General features: G+C 41.2%; 1 protein-coding gene across 1 annotated transcript in view; it reads right to left on the bottom strand.

The window, feature by feature from the left end:
• DNAH11 (dynein axonemal heavy chain 11) overlaps window positions 1-15506 on the bottom strand; it is a 315752-nt gene that overhangs the window by 80080 nt on the left and 220166 nt on the right. Inside the window, 4 exon segments of the mRNA XM_049714548.1 lie at window positions 305-471; window positions 7163-7301; window positions 13147-13248; window positions 14913-15095. Coding sequence (XP_049570505.1) covers window positions 305-471; window positions 7163-7301; window positions 13147-13248; window positions 14913-15095 — 591 coding nt within the window.

The following is a 15506-nucleotide window of genomic DNA, read 5'->3' as shown; positions in this document are numbered from 1 at the left end:
AAAAAGATTCATGCTATATGCTAACATGATAACTTTGATTTCAGTTAACAGTTTTGTTAAAAGCAGTTTTCCAACTACATCTCTATGGTTCATACAAATAATTTTTCTATTTTCCATCTCCTGGTTGAAACCATCATTAAAATAAGAAAAACTGCAACACACAAGAAACATCTCCTTCAATACTAGAATTTCAAGTCAGTTGAGATTACAGAGATACAAAAAAGCCTGGTACATATACTGTTTTTACTACTGAAATTTCTGTATGATGCTTCTAAGTGTGGCTAGGGTTAGGAACTGATCTTACCTTCTGTCGAAGAAAGGGAACCCACTTGCAGTCTACCAGTTCCTGGCGATACTGCTGTGTAAAGGATCCAACGTAAGACACATATGCCGCCATAAGGAGAACATCTCCACAGAGCGTCTTCTCTTGAGCTTCGAAGGACTGAACAGACTGACCCCAGCGAATCTTCTCTGACTGAAAGATAAGATTACTCCGATGAAACTGCAGGGTGAGCAGCAACTCAAGAAACGTTTAAAGTAATTACCTTATTCCTCAGTTTACGTCTAGGTCACTCTGCACAGCCTTGAGAAGGAACAGAACATGACTGGATGGCATGACCATGATAATCGTTCATACATGTGACCCATCATTATGAAGGTGCTCTCATAGTATCTTCAGTGGAGTTTACGGCAACATGACATTAGATCTTTAACATCTCCTTTTTGTTGGATGCCCGAACTCTAATTATGACTGAGGTCCTTCTTAAAAGGCTGACAGTCACTCTCCTCTCCCTCTAGGAGTAGAGGACCAAGAGCTGTGGCCAAGACTGAGTGATGTTAGGATTTTTAATGGCAGCTTGGATGCTCTCCATCATTCCTGATTTTCAGCAATGTTACTACACCACCCTAAGCAAACATGATCTTAAACATTTGGGCCATGGGCTGATTACAAAAAAAGGAAAATGACAAACACCAGTTATGTCAATTAATTAAAACAAAGTTTAAAGAGCCACCTAACAAGGATTCTGTAAATTAAAGAATAGTGCTGGTAGTTACTAAACTCAGGTTATTTTTATAGTATAATCGCTCAATCAGTGAAAGAACTTACAGCCCATGTAAAAAAGATGGAAACCAGGAGGACTTCACTAGCTCTGAAGACAGTATGCTCGGGGAATGCTGTTCAAATCCTTATATCTAGTTGGCTAGCCATTTAAAATCTGATTTCCGGGTTAAGTATGTGGATCCCTTAATATTGGATTTGACTAAAACTGCAATGAGTATCTATGGATTGACTGAACTGCAGAATACTTCACTAATTCATTTGGTTTCAATGCATGCTAAAATTTAATACCACATTCTAAGAACATGTAAATTAATAGGAACTGAAAAAAACACCCAGCAAACTGATAGTACAAGCAATGAAGAACCCTGTGGAATTTAGCTTTACTCATCAAAGAGGAGAGACAGACCACAGAAAGCAAAAACAATGTATGTCAGAGCAGAGTGCAACGCCAGTTCTCTGCAAGCCATCACAATACCCCTAACACTGAGGTAATGAAACTAGCAGGTGACAATGGTTATGAAAGCTATTTTAAGATAATCTGCTTTGCTCGATAAAGATCACCCCAAGTTAGCTCTATAATTACACACTAGAGAACTTCAACTCCCTTGCCCTCTTTATAGAATTTATTACTTTCCTTCTTCAGCTACAGATAATATATCCATTAATTTTGAAGAAGAATCTCTCATTTGCTTTCCCTCCACTTTTGTTGTCTTTGGTTAGTAGATGATAAACAATAAAGGGCACCCACCTCATTCTCCAAAACAGCTTTGAAATTTGAAGATTTACTAAACATAGACTTACCGGCGATTGAAATCGTCAATAATTTCACTATACCACCCACGCAACATAAATCATTACTGACACTGGCTAACAAGGGTTTAAGAGTTGGAACATGTCCTGTAATAAATTTCTAGACAGTTAAAAATCACTATAATTTTATTCTAATGCATTATAGATTGCCTGTAATGTCATCCTGGCTGGGGTGACCCATTTCTAATTTTGAACAGCTGTTCAGCTCCAGAGCTACTTAATGATTAAATATAAATTGCCTGATTTATTAGTCTGAATGGTTGAGACTATAGCTTCCAGGTCAATGCTATATAGACAAAATCATCAGTCTTGGTGTTTTTCAGAGGTTAACTGTCTCCTGTTCTAGTCAGAAAGAATTTATCCTCAAAGGAAAAGGTCTGACATTTTCAATTAATCCTTTAAAATATATATATTATATACACACACACATATATGTATTTTTTTTGTTAGTTAACATTATTCAACCATTTTTTCCTCTCCTTTTCTAAATCATCATGAATAAATAAAACCTTTGGAAGACACTGTTGTGTGCTAGAGATACAAGGTAAAGCCTGTTTTTACCTTGATAAAACTTTCAGACATTCTCTACTTCAAGTAAGTCTAATTCAGCGGCACTTTTTCTTTTCCTCAGGTACCTCGTAAACCGTAAACACTTCAAACTGCCTAGATCTTATCACTTTGAATGGAAGTGGGTATAAACTCCACTAGAAGCTGTGGAATTTCTCAACTGATCTAAGAAAAATGAGTCTTCAAAGGGCTCCAGAATGTTTTTTCAACACAGGAGGCTCCCAAAACTCACCTATTCATTCATTTAACAAATACATATTGGAACCTACGATGTGCCAGGGACCATTCTATATGCCTGGGATCAAGCAGTGCAGAAAACAAATGACGTTCCTGCTCTTGAGAGCTTATATTTTAGTTAGGGGAAAAAGACCACAAAAAAGTATATGTGTTCATATATGCACATATACAAGCGTGGGCCATGTGATCGTAAATGCTATCAAAAAATAATAAAGCAGAGGAAGTGGAAAGAGCTACAGGTTTGTGTGTGTGTGGCTGTGTGTGTGTGTGTGTGTGTGTGTGTGTGTGTGTGTGTGTGTGTGTGTGTGTGTGTGTGTGTGTGTGTGTGTGTGTGTGTATGCGGGGGGCAAGGTGAATGCTGTTTAACATAGGGAGGTCAGGGAAAACCGTGTGATAAGGAGAACTTTTAGCAGACATCTGAAAGAAGTGCGGGAGCCACACGGAGGAAAAAGGCAACGATTATGAGGTAGGAGAGTGACTTGCAGGGTGAGGAAGAGTGAAGATGGAGCCAGAGGGAAGGTGGCAGAAGCAAGGACAGAGGTGTCCAGGAGCCAGAGCACGGAGGGCCCTGTAGGCCACGTAAAACCTTTGGACTGTACTTTGAGTGAGACAATTAGTTACCTGGGAATTCTGAGAGAGTGGTAACATGAATGGACTTAATTTTTTTTTTTTTTTTTTTTTTGCGGTACGCGGACCTCTCACTGCTGTGGCCTCTCCCGTTGCGGGGCACAGGCTCCAGACGCGCAGGCTCAGTGGCCATGGCTCACGGGCCCAGCCGCTCCGCGCATGTGGGATCTTCCCGGACCGGGGCACGAACCCGCGTCCCCTGCGTCGGCAGGCGGACTCTCAACCACTGCACCACCAGGGAAGCCCTAAATTAGATTTTTAAAAGTCTACTCTATTTATAAGAAATAAGGCTATCACCCAGCCCCACCCATTGTACCTTACATTTCTCCCTTCTTTCTTTGTAAGAGAACTCTGATTCTGAAATGAGGGTTAATGTGTCCAGCCCCCTGGGATGAACTGTGACTGGCTAAGCTGATTATGATCACCCCATTTCTCAGTTTCCCTGCCTTCTTTGCAGCTAGGTGTGGTCACTCTAGTTCTGGCTAAAGAAAGTTAAGTGCTTTAGTTAAGTTTGCTTAAGGGGTTGCCAGGAAAACTTCAGTTTTTGTTATGAAAGGAGAAGAATCCAGCTGCTACAGATTCTTCTCTCTTGCCTGAATCTAAAGGTGTAGCATCCATCGGTGACCAGGCTGCAACATGCGTGAGGGTGAATGGACACATGCTAAGTATGGAGCAGCAGAAGGCTGTACAGAGATTAGGGGTCTGATCACTAATTACCTGAATCAACACTGATAATGGTCTACCTCTGGAATTTTTTTAATATGTGAAAAACTCCCATTTGTTTAAGCCACTGTAAATCAACTTTTCTATCACCTTCAGCCAAATGCATTTCTTTTTTTTAATTTTAATTTTATTTTTTTACCATGTTTATCGGAGTATAACTGCTTTACAAGGGTGTGTTAGTTTCTGCTTTATAACAAAGTGAATCAGCTATATATATACATATATCCCCATATCTCCTTCCTCTTGCATCTCCCTCCCACCTTCCCTATCCCACCCCTCTAGGTGGTCACAAAGCACGGAGCTGATCTCCCTGTGCTATGTGGCTGCTTCCCACTAGCTATCTCTTTTACATTTGGTAGTGTATATATATATATTCCACTCTCTCACTTCGTCCCAGCTTACCCTTCCCACTCCCCGCGTCCTCAAGTCGATTCTCTACGACTGCGTCTTTATTCCTGTCCTGCCCCTAGGTTATTCAGAACCATTAATTGTTTTTTTTCTTAGATTCCATATATATGTGTTAGCATACAGTATTTCTTTTTCTCTTTCTGACTTACTTCATTCTGTATGACAGACTCTAGGTCCATCCACCTCACTAGAAATAACTCAATTTCGTTTCTTCTTATGGCTGAGTAATATTCCATTGTATATATGTGCCACATCTTCTTTATCCAGTCATCTGTCACTGGACACTTACGTTGCTTCCATGTCCTGGCTATTGTAAATAGAGCTACAATGAACATTGTGGTACATGTCTCTTTCTGAATTATGGTTTTCTCAGGGTATATGCCTAGTAGTGGGATTGCTGGGTCGTATGGTAGTTCTATTTTTATTTTTTTTAAGGAACCTCCATACTGTTCTCCATAGTGGCTGTATGAATTTACATTCCCACCAACAGTGCAAGAGGGTTCCTTTTTCTCCACACCCTCTCCAGCATAAAAGGGGAAATTGACAGTAACACAATCATAGTAGGGGACTTTTAACACCCCACTTTCACCGATGGACAGATCATCCAAAGTGAAAATCAATAAGGAAACACAAGCTTTAAATGATACATTAAACAAGATGGACTTAATTGATATTTATAGGACATTCCATCCAAAAACAACAGAATACACTTTCTTCTCAAGTGCTCATGGAACATTCTCCAGGATAGATCATATCTCAGGTCACAAATCAAGCCCTGGTAAATTTAAGAAAATTGAAATCGTATCAAGTATCTTTTCTGACCACAATGCTATGAGACTAGATATCAATTACAGGAAAAAAAATCTTAAAAAATACAAACACATGGATGCTAAACAATACGCTATTAAATAACCAAGAGATCACTGAAGAAATCAAAGAGGAAATCAAAAACTACCTAGAAACAAATGACAATGAAAACATGATGACCCAAAACCTATGGGATGCAGCTAAAGCCATTCTAAGAGGGTAGTTTATAGCGATACAATCCTACCTCAAGAGACAAGAAACATCTCAAATAAACAACCTAACCTTACACCTAAAGCAATTAGAGAAGGAAGAACAAAAAATCTCCCAAAGTTAGCAGGAGGAAAGAAATCATGAAGATCAGATCAGAAATAAATGAAAAAGAAATGAAGGAAACGATAGCAAAGATCAATAAAACTAAAAGCTGGTTATTTGAGAAGATAAACAAAATTGTTAAACCATTAGCCAGACTCATCAAGAAAAAAAAGGGAGAAGACTGCAATCAATAGAATTAGAAATGAAAAAGGAGAAGTAACAATTAACACTGCAGAAGTACAAAGGATCAGGAGAGATTACTACAAGCAACTCTATGCCAATAAAATGGACAACCTGGAAGAAATGGACAAATTCTTAGAAAAGCACAACCTTCTAAGACTGAACCAGGAAGAAAAAGAAAATATAAATAGACCAATCACAAGCACTGAAATTGAGACTGTGATTAAAAATCTTCCAATAAACAAAAGTCCAGGACCAGATGGCTTCACAGGTGACTTCTATCAAACATTTAGAGAAGAGCTAACCCCTATCCTTCTCAAACTCTTCCAAAATACAGCAGAGCGAGGAACACTCCCCAACTCATTCTATGAGGCCACCATCACCCTGATACCAAAACCAGAGAAACATGTCACAAAGAAAGAAAACTACAGGCCAATATCACTGATGAACATAGATCCTCAAAAAAATACTAGTAAATGCATTTCTAATAGTGCAGTTCCATATTTTTAGGTAGCACTTAAATGAAAAATAACAGTTTTATTGAGATTTAAGTCACATATCATGAAATTCATTCTTTCAAGTATTCAACTGCGTGGTTTTTAATATATTCACAGATCCGTGCCATCATCCCTAGTAATTTTAAAATGTTTCCCTCACACAATAGAGAAACTCTATTCCCATTAGCAGTCACTCCCAAACTCCTGCCCCCTTGCCCAACCCCTGGCAACCACCAATCTACTTTCTGTCTCTATAGATTTACCTATTCTGGCCATTTACTATACATGGAATCATAAAACATGTGGCCTTTTGTGTCTGCCTTCTTTTACTGAGCATGATATTTCAAGGTTAGTCCACATTGCAGCATGTATCAGTAATTCAATCCTTTTTATGGTCAAATACTATTCCACTGTCTGAATATATTAGACATGGGAGAGCAAAAAGATCTGTGACTTACTGATGTCAAGGGCCATATGTTTTTCTACCACTCATGTTCCAAGTAGAGAAAGTTAATGAGATTTTAAAAATCTTTATTTAATGGAATAACTATTAACATTAGCGTATCAGTCACCTGTAAAAAGATGTCAAAGAAAACCAATAAACCAAGCAGGCTTAGCTTGAGGTAATGTCTTATTGGTAGAACTCAATTGCAAATGTGTACTAAAAGATTCAGACCTCTGTTATCTAACAGCTGCCCTGAGTTTATAACAGATCTTAGGAAAACCACTGAGTCCATGGCTATACCCTGAAAAACACACAGAATCCATCACTTATTCCTTTCGGTAAGCTAGAACTACTGTGTGAATGATGATTATTCCCCTTTGTTGTTGATTCCATGTTTAGTTAGTCCTTATTGACCACAAATAAAGATAAAATCCCCCAAAGCTGATTCTGAATATTTCAGTTAGAATTTTGGAAGAAAAGGATAACTTGCCTCAAGTTCCTTGACAAGTCTGTTAGCCAGTTCGATAGTTTTGTTGGTTTGGTTCACCTCTTCTTGACACCGGACTTTCTTGGCTATTGCTTTTTCAAATGAAGCTGTGAGTCTGCTCAGATTTCGATCCAAATCCTACAACAAGAGTCAAAATTAACTCATGAGCTATTTGTAGATAAAGTGCAAACATTACAATCGTCTTGAAACACCTACGACCTGAAGGTAAATGAAATGAGCCTCTTTCCCTCCTTTGACCTTCGCCCCTGAGAGCACACACATTAGGGAAGAAATGTATCAGGGCTACCAGGCAGTTTTCTCGCCTTCCTCCTGCACTGGGCAGAGTGTAGACAGCGACCAGGGTGAGTGGATGTGCCCTGCTGACTCAAGCACACCCTGCGTGCCCTGTCCCCTCTCTTGTGCCTACACCTCACCCTCCATCTTTGTTAGGGATGACGGGCATCTTCTGGGTCTCCACCTACTGACTCTCTTTCCACTTCTCAGTGGTCTATAACTCAGGCGACAAAGAGCCCCTTTAGACCTCAGCAACCTGACCTGGCTTGGCCAACCAGATTTTCTCTTCTGGAAACTTGGGACTGAAACTCAGAGGTATGTCACTGTCTTTAGCATCGTAAGACCCAGGAAGATGTGTACGTTTTGGAGGGCTTCATTTAGAGAGTGACCATCTTCCACCAGGGCCATGGGAAAGCAGGGGAAACCATTCCTGAGAACAAGAAAGAATGAAAAGATAGCACAGTGAGAAGTCACACAGCCCTAAACACGTTCCCGGCAGCTTCCCATTTCCTGGATCTCATGCCTCCTGAGACCTAGTCATACACTTTTTTACCTCAGAGTTCCATGAGTCATCCTGGTCTCCTTTTTGGCTGAAGGTTTGCTATGTGGGTTTCTATTATGTATAGCCAAAAAAGCCTTGACTAAGATATCAAGTACTTAGGAGACTCCTTACTATATCATCTTGCTACCTGCAAGTTCTAACAACCCTAAGTAAGATTTATAACATTGTTTTTGTAAATACATGCAAAGTTCCAAGAGACTTTAATAAGTAAACTTGTAGTACGTACCATATTTATAATTTAGAGACTGCCGCTATTTGTCAAGGACCCAATTATTACATTATTATTTAATTTATATCATTAATTAAAAAAGAAAAAAGTGTGCATCATATTTAAGGTTTACAGCCGAAATAGGTCAAATTTATGAGAAATGGGAGGAGATATTACACATTAACGGTTAGAAGTCAGGTAAAAATGAATAATACCTGGAGGTATATTTTAGGTGATTGAAAGTACTTGTGGTTTTATAAAACACAGAAGCTCATGTAAACTCTGGTATCAGACACCCAAGTTCGTATTTGGACTCTGCTATCAGCTAAGCAGCCTCAGGGTGGGCTGTCTACTTAAGCTCTCCATGCCTCACTTTCATCATCTAAAAAATGGAAACAATAATGTTACCCAATTCATAGGGTTGACCTAAATATACATAGAACTAAGGTATAAACTCTTATACTGGTTCCTTTCGTAAAGTTGGGACGGGGAGCTGGGTCTTGGGAGACCACAGGCTCTCGCACTTGTTTCTCTGCCTCTTGTGAAGAGGCATTGACAGCTCTTGTTCTGGACTATCTTCTGCAAGACGTTTGCACAGCAAATAGGCTTAGGAAATAGAGACAGTGTTTCTTTCAGGGGCAGAGGACAGATTTGCTTCCTGACCAGAACACTAAAGAGATGTTTCCCTGTGGGGCAAAGGTTGGGCAGCTTTACTCGCTGCCTTCTTTATATGGGGCATTTTCTAAGCTTGGGATTTCTCAGCTGTGACACAAACCCACTGTGAACAGCCTCAGCTGGTCCACTGTGCGTCACTCCCACGGGAAATGGCAGACAAGGGAGCTGAGGCACGCACGAGGCTCACGCTGCTTGCCGTGCTATGGGTAACAAAGTCCTCTGCTCTCTGACCCACGCATCCCGTGTCTCACGTCTTCTGCTGGCATCTATGAAACTGTGGCAGGTAACCTGGCAGCCTGTGAGTAGGGTAAAATCTTGGTCCCTTCACAGTTCCTGACAGGCCCTGGCGTTTCAGGTTCTAGAAGTAAATGGAGTGAGGAAGGAGGGGCTTAGCCCGAACACCTCAGCCCACCAGACACCCTAAAAACCAGTGTTCTCCAACTTAAGTGTGCATCAGAACCACCTGGAGGGTTTGATCAAACCCAGATTCCTGGCCTCCCTGCCTGAGTTCCTCATTCAGTGTGTCTGAGGTGGATCTGAGAGTCTGTATATCTAACAAGTTCCCAGGCAACACTGATGCTGCTACGGTCGAGAGAACACACTTTAAGAAACACTACCCTAAAGAGACCGAATTTGGACTTTTTCATGGCCATTCGTAGGCCCTGTATGTTTGAAAGACAAGATGGCCTTTTTTCCCCTCCAGCTCAGCAGTTTGTTTTTTTCTACTCAACCTTCAATATGAGGCCATCTTTTAGTCTGAAACTAGAGATAAAGACTTGAAAGAACAAAAACAAAGAGACTAATACTGGTTAACAAATGCATTTCCATCACAGCATAAGTGCTGAGAGACACAGCCCTGCTTTTCCAGGTGAGATGGCAACAGGAGGCATAAGACAAGAAGGAGGGAAAGCCCATGAGGGAGGAAAAAAGAGAGGCTGAAGGAGGTGAAAGCAAAGCTAGCAAAAAACATCATTTCACCTGGGCTCAAACCTTGATTTGACTGTGTACCAACAGAAAGAATCTATGCAGAGTTTGTCGTTGACTTTGGCATGACCAGTCTTCATAGAGACTTTTTTTTTTACTTCAGGGCGTAGTGTATTTCCTACAAAGGGCATTCTCCTATACAACCACAATATAACCATCAAAACCAGGACATGGGGGCTTCCCTGGTGGCGCAGTGGTTGAGAATCTGCCTGCCAGTGCAGGGGACACGGGTTCGAGCCCTGGTCTGGGAAGATCCCACATGCCGCGGAGCAACTGGGCCCGTAAGCCACAACTACTGAGCCTGCGCGTCTGGAGCCCGTGCTCCACAACAAGAGAGGCCACAATAGTGAGAGGCCCGTGCACCGTGATGAAGAGTGGCCCCCGCTTGCCACAACTAGAGAAAGCCCTCGCACAGAAACGAAGACCCAACACAGCCATAAGTAAATAAATAAATTAAAAAAAACAAAAAACAACAACCAGGATATGAACACTGACACATTACTACCATCTAACTGAATGTTGGAGGAAAATGCAGCCAGAGATTCTGTTGCATTAATAACTACTCTCTGGAAATCCATTCTTGGAAGGGGGATGGAAGGGACCAATCTACATAAAGACATTGCTATTGTTACTCTGTCTTCTTTTCTCTGTGTCTGCAAACTTAGTTTTGCAGCTTATTAATATAAGAACCTCTGCTTCTACCATTGGTCTTTGAAATCAACTGAGATGAGCAGTTCTTTTCAGCTCGTTGCAGGCTGTGTCCAAAAGATGACTAGTTCCACAACCACAGAAAGTCTTAACTTTAGAATCACACATGAGCATTCTCATCACTTTTCCATGAACATTAACTTGCTTCTAATATTTACATAAAGCCATTAATAATAGATGACAACATTTTTCTAAAGGTCTTAGTCAAGTTAACAGTGAGAGCTTTGACCAATGAATGAAGCTAAATTTAATAAAATTAATATGTTTTTCCTAAATTTGTCTAAATCAGCTGTCGTCGTTGTTGACAGTAGTGGCCCCAGACATAATCAGGCCAAGTTCAAGTCCTGTTCTATAAGAAGCTGGGCTTGGCTGCCTGGCCACTGTGAGCACCAGAGCCCAGGTGCGGTGATGGCGGAGTTCACCTGCTCAGAGACCCATGGCAGGATTTCCTCCAAGATGGGAGCATCCTCCTTCAGGTCTGCCCTCAGTTCCCACTGCTCCTTATTCTTCGCACTCCCATCGGACAACCTCTCTACACACATGATCTTCACGCCAGCGACTCCCAAATCTATGTTGCTGAGCCAGGCTTCTCTTTCAAACTCTAGTTCTGACCCCGAACATCTTCACTTGGGTTTTCTACACAAAGAGAGTGGGAACGAACATTTATGAAGCATCGACTGTGTACAGCACACTGAATAGCATCTCGATCCACCAGAATTTATAGGTGGGAAGCAACAGAAACCATCTCCAGCTAATTTAGGCTGAAGGGAACTTCCTCAAAATGAGGGAGCTCTTCCAAGGAAGCGAAAGGCAAAGAACTACACATGGGCTCCCGGAGCTCCAGGGAGACTTGGGAATAGCAACTCTTGGAAAGTTTCAACTGGACACTGTCTCTACAATGCATGAACTCTGTTTTCAGTTTTAGTCTTTGGCTGATGATTCAAATTCTAGAGCCAGGGGTGGCGGGCAGGCGGGGAATCAAATCGGCAAAACTTGGACCACATACCTAGTCATCAGCCATGACAGGAAAAGGTACACTTGGTCAAAGTCCTACCTGAGTGTATCCAATGAGGAAAGATAATTCCCCAGAGATAAACCAGGCTGTTTTCACCCAAAGTAGGTAGGACTGGATTCTGGGGAGCCCCAAATCACAAATGCCCACCTTGAGAGTTAGCTGTTACTATCACTATGTTACAGTTAAGAAACTGAAGCTCTGAGGATTTCCCTAAGTTGCCAGGGTTACATAGCCTTATCGCTCTGACTGCATTACTGCATGCTACCTTGTCAGGCACCTCTAACTCATCATCTCTATTCTGTACGCCTCCCCCTCCCTCTCTATCCTGTCAGCAGCCTTGAATCTATCTCGCCGGCTCCACTGTGGCTGCTCCTGCCTTAGCTGAGGCCCTAACAGGACCCACTGCAGTGCTTCTAGTTTGTCTTTCTGCAGCTAGACCCCCTCCCTCCAGCTTCCATTCAGTCGATGAAAAGTGAGTCATTAACGTACTAAGATCTTTCCAACGCCCAATACCACAGGTCAGATGAAATTTAAATTCTGCAGCACGAAAGGCAGAGAAGGCTTTTGCTCACCTTTTGCTTTTGCTCACCATTACTTCCTGCTATTCCTAACCTTCCCCCAAACCCCCATCTTCGGCATCTGGCCTACTAGGACTCTTCAAGTCTACCAACTGCTTCTTCCCTCTTTTTTTCATTCTTTACCAGGAATACCTTTCCTGACCTAGTTATCCTGGTGACTTGCAAGTAATTTTCACAGCTCCTGTCAAGTACACCTTCATTATAAAACTTTCTCTAATTTCTCTGGGCTCTTTTCTGGCACTCCTACTGCACTCTAGATATAGTCACATATATACTTATAACACTGGACTACAATGACTGGTTATATATTTGTAAAAACAGTCATGGTGATAATCTTTGTAGTTAGTGTTTTCTAAGCACTTACTATATGCCAGGCACCATGCGAAATTCTCAATATGAATTCATATTGATTACTAAATTCTCAATATGAATTCATATTGATTACTAAATTCTAAATTAACTACTGTCATTTTATCCTCACGATCCTAAGAAGTGGATGCTATTATAATACCTCCTTCACAGTTGAGAAAAAAGAGGCTCAGAGAGGTTAACTAACTCGTGCAGGGCAAAACAGTAAATACTGGAGCCTGGATATAAACCCAGGCACTTTGGTTCCAGAATCCTTGCTTTTTAATCACTGTGGGCTACACTCTTTCTACTTAATTAATACATAGTTAATTAACGCTTGCAAAGTTTATTAACGCTACATAGTTAATTAACGCTTGCAAAGTTTCTTAAGTGCAGAAACCATCAAAGTTCCCACTTTTCCAGCTCAGTGTCCAGCATACAGCAGATACGGAATATGTACTGAAGGAGAATATAAAGGAATACATCCATGAACGGTCAAATTCCTTCCTGTTTGGTAGGTCTCCGAGGTGGTCCTCTCTGAAAGTGGGATCCTAAGGCGGGGAGGGGTTCCATGTCTCGGGAACTTCTTCAGCGTTAGAGTCTGCACTTACCGCCAGCTTTTTCCTGATAGCCTCTAGTTTTTCAGTAGCTGCAGCCAGTTCTAAGTTTGCTTGGGCTAACGCTTGCCGTCTGGGCTCCACATCACAGTAGACCTGAAAAGCCACGTGGGGGTTATTTCACGAGGTAATAAAGATGGCAAAGACAAGTAATCATTCAGTCTTACGTTTGCTGGAAGCTTTACAATTAAAATCTCTATGTGACCTAGAAATTTGGTGTTTATTCTTAGCCATGGTACTACCTAATGGCAGAACAAAAATCCACCCAGCCTACCAAGTCCTCTAAGCTTTCTACTGTTTATTCATTTATTCTGGACATTAGAGTTACAAGCACTTGCATAAAATGCTATACACGTCAAATACCATTAAGATACTAAAATTAGTTTTTCATAAAATTTGGAGATAATCCTCATATCATCAGAAATTGTAGTGTATAGGAACTACACCTGAAGGTGGGATCAGGTCTAGACTTTAAGGCAGAAAAGCTGTGTAGAGAAATTCTCTGAACCCAGAAAGGAATGTGGGAGATGTCCTCACCCAGTATTAACAACACTTTCTTTTCTAAGTTCCTGGCCACCTTAAATGTTATTTGAATGAGTGGTTTAAGCATTTGAGTGGATCAATTATTCTCCTGTTGGGGAGAGAGAAAGGAAATTAAATTTTATTTCCTATTTTATAGCAAAATGACACAGAACACAGCCACGGTCTAGCTCTGGGCTCATCTTTTCACCTAGGATGTGAGGCCAGCACAGCGGTCAGGTGTGTCATTATGGGGAGAGGCTGTCCATCAGCTGTGATCTGTCTGCAGTCTTGCCTGATACAGGCTTCCACTAAAGAGATGGAGAGACTGACAGGGTCCTATTCCTGTGGGTCTCCCGTGTAAAGGACATAATCCAATTTTCTGAAAATCATTCTGGGAATGACACTGGCATTTCCTCAGCAATTCCATCTTTGGGTATAACACACAACCTTCCAAGACAAAAAGGAGACAGTTCCTCCCAGTGGAGGGCCATGTACTGTTCCCTTTTTACATCTAGCCCTTTGCAAAGTTCTTGGGACATAACTGACGGACAAGTATTTGATAAATAAATATAATTAATAAATATAATTAATCTACCCAACATGCTTTTATCTAATCAAATCAAATTAATTGCTGCTATTTGATCTAAAGAAGCTACTCACTCGGGCTTCCCTGGTGGTGCAGTGGTTAAGAATCTGCCTGCCAAGGCAGGGCACATGCGGTTGAACCCTGGTCCAGGAAGATCCCAAATGCCATGGAGCAACTAAGCCCGTGGGCCGCAACTACTGAGCCTGCGCTCTAGAGCCCACGAGCCACAGTTACTGAGCCCGCGTGCCACAACTACTGAAGTCCGCAGGCCTAGAGCCCGTGCTCCACAGCAAGAGAAGCCACCGCAATGAGAAGCCCATGCACCGCAACGAACAGTAGCCCCTCTCACCGCAACTAAAGACAGCCTGCATGCAGCAACAAAGATCCAACACAGCCAAAAATAAAATAAATCAATTAGTTAAGTAAAAAAAAAAGCTACTCACTCTACCCTAAAAAAAGATAGTTTCCAACATTTCAAATATCCTCCTGTAGAGAATTCTGTTTAATCTGACACTTTCATGTCTCATTCTTAGAACTTTATCTTATTCAGATAATGTTAAATTATTTTACATTTTTTGCTGGCCTAGAAATTAATATATGTACAGCCCTTCCTGAATAACACCCGTAAACCATCTGATCACAACTGATATACCTCATAGAACTTAATGATGTTGATGACCCAGGCACAGAGACCAGCTGCTGCAAAAGATTTGGTCCGAATCAGGTTTGGGTTGAACTCCGGGTCTTTCAAATACTGTTCATTCACCACTTTTAGACAGTTCTCTGGAATGTGCTCTTTGTCATAGTTAATTAACGCTTGCAAAAAATCATCCACCTGTAAGGCAAAAAGACTTATTGCAATGAGCCATTTGGGTGGCAGAGAAAATTCCAAGATCAAAAGTTAAAATCAGCTTTTAGGACTCACATTAAAAGGCAAAATTGGTTTGACTTTTTCAATGTTTAGCGTATAAAGTTAGAATTAGCAATGGACACTTTTAAAATCCCTTCTATCCCAGGGTAAAATATTCAGTCCCTGCACAGGAGGCATTCACATGTTGAAGAAAAGAAAAAGAAAAACACATACCCCAAAATCCCTTTGCTTCACCTTCGTGTACATTAGTAACATTTTTCCAGCATAAGACATCCATGTAATTTTCTCCCTCCTACACTTAACTGCTTTAATAATTTTGAAAATAATTAGCACCCTTCCAACGGCTGCTGGTGCTGACTTAGGTGTGCTACAACC

This window comes from Orcinus orca, chromosome 9, assembly GCF_937001465.1.
Source record: "Orcinus orca chromosome 9, mOrcOrc1.1, whole genome shotgun sequence".
Taxonomy (NCBI): Eukaryota; Metazoa; Chordata; class Mammalia; order Artiodactyla; family Delphinidae; genus Orcinus; species Orcinus orca.
The sequence above is the reverse complement of the archived record's forward strand: the minus strand, read 5'-3'. Positions and strand labels throughout refer to the sequence as shown.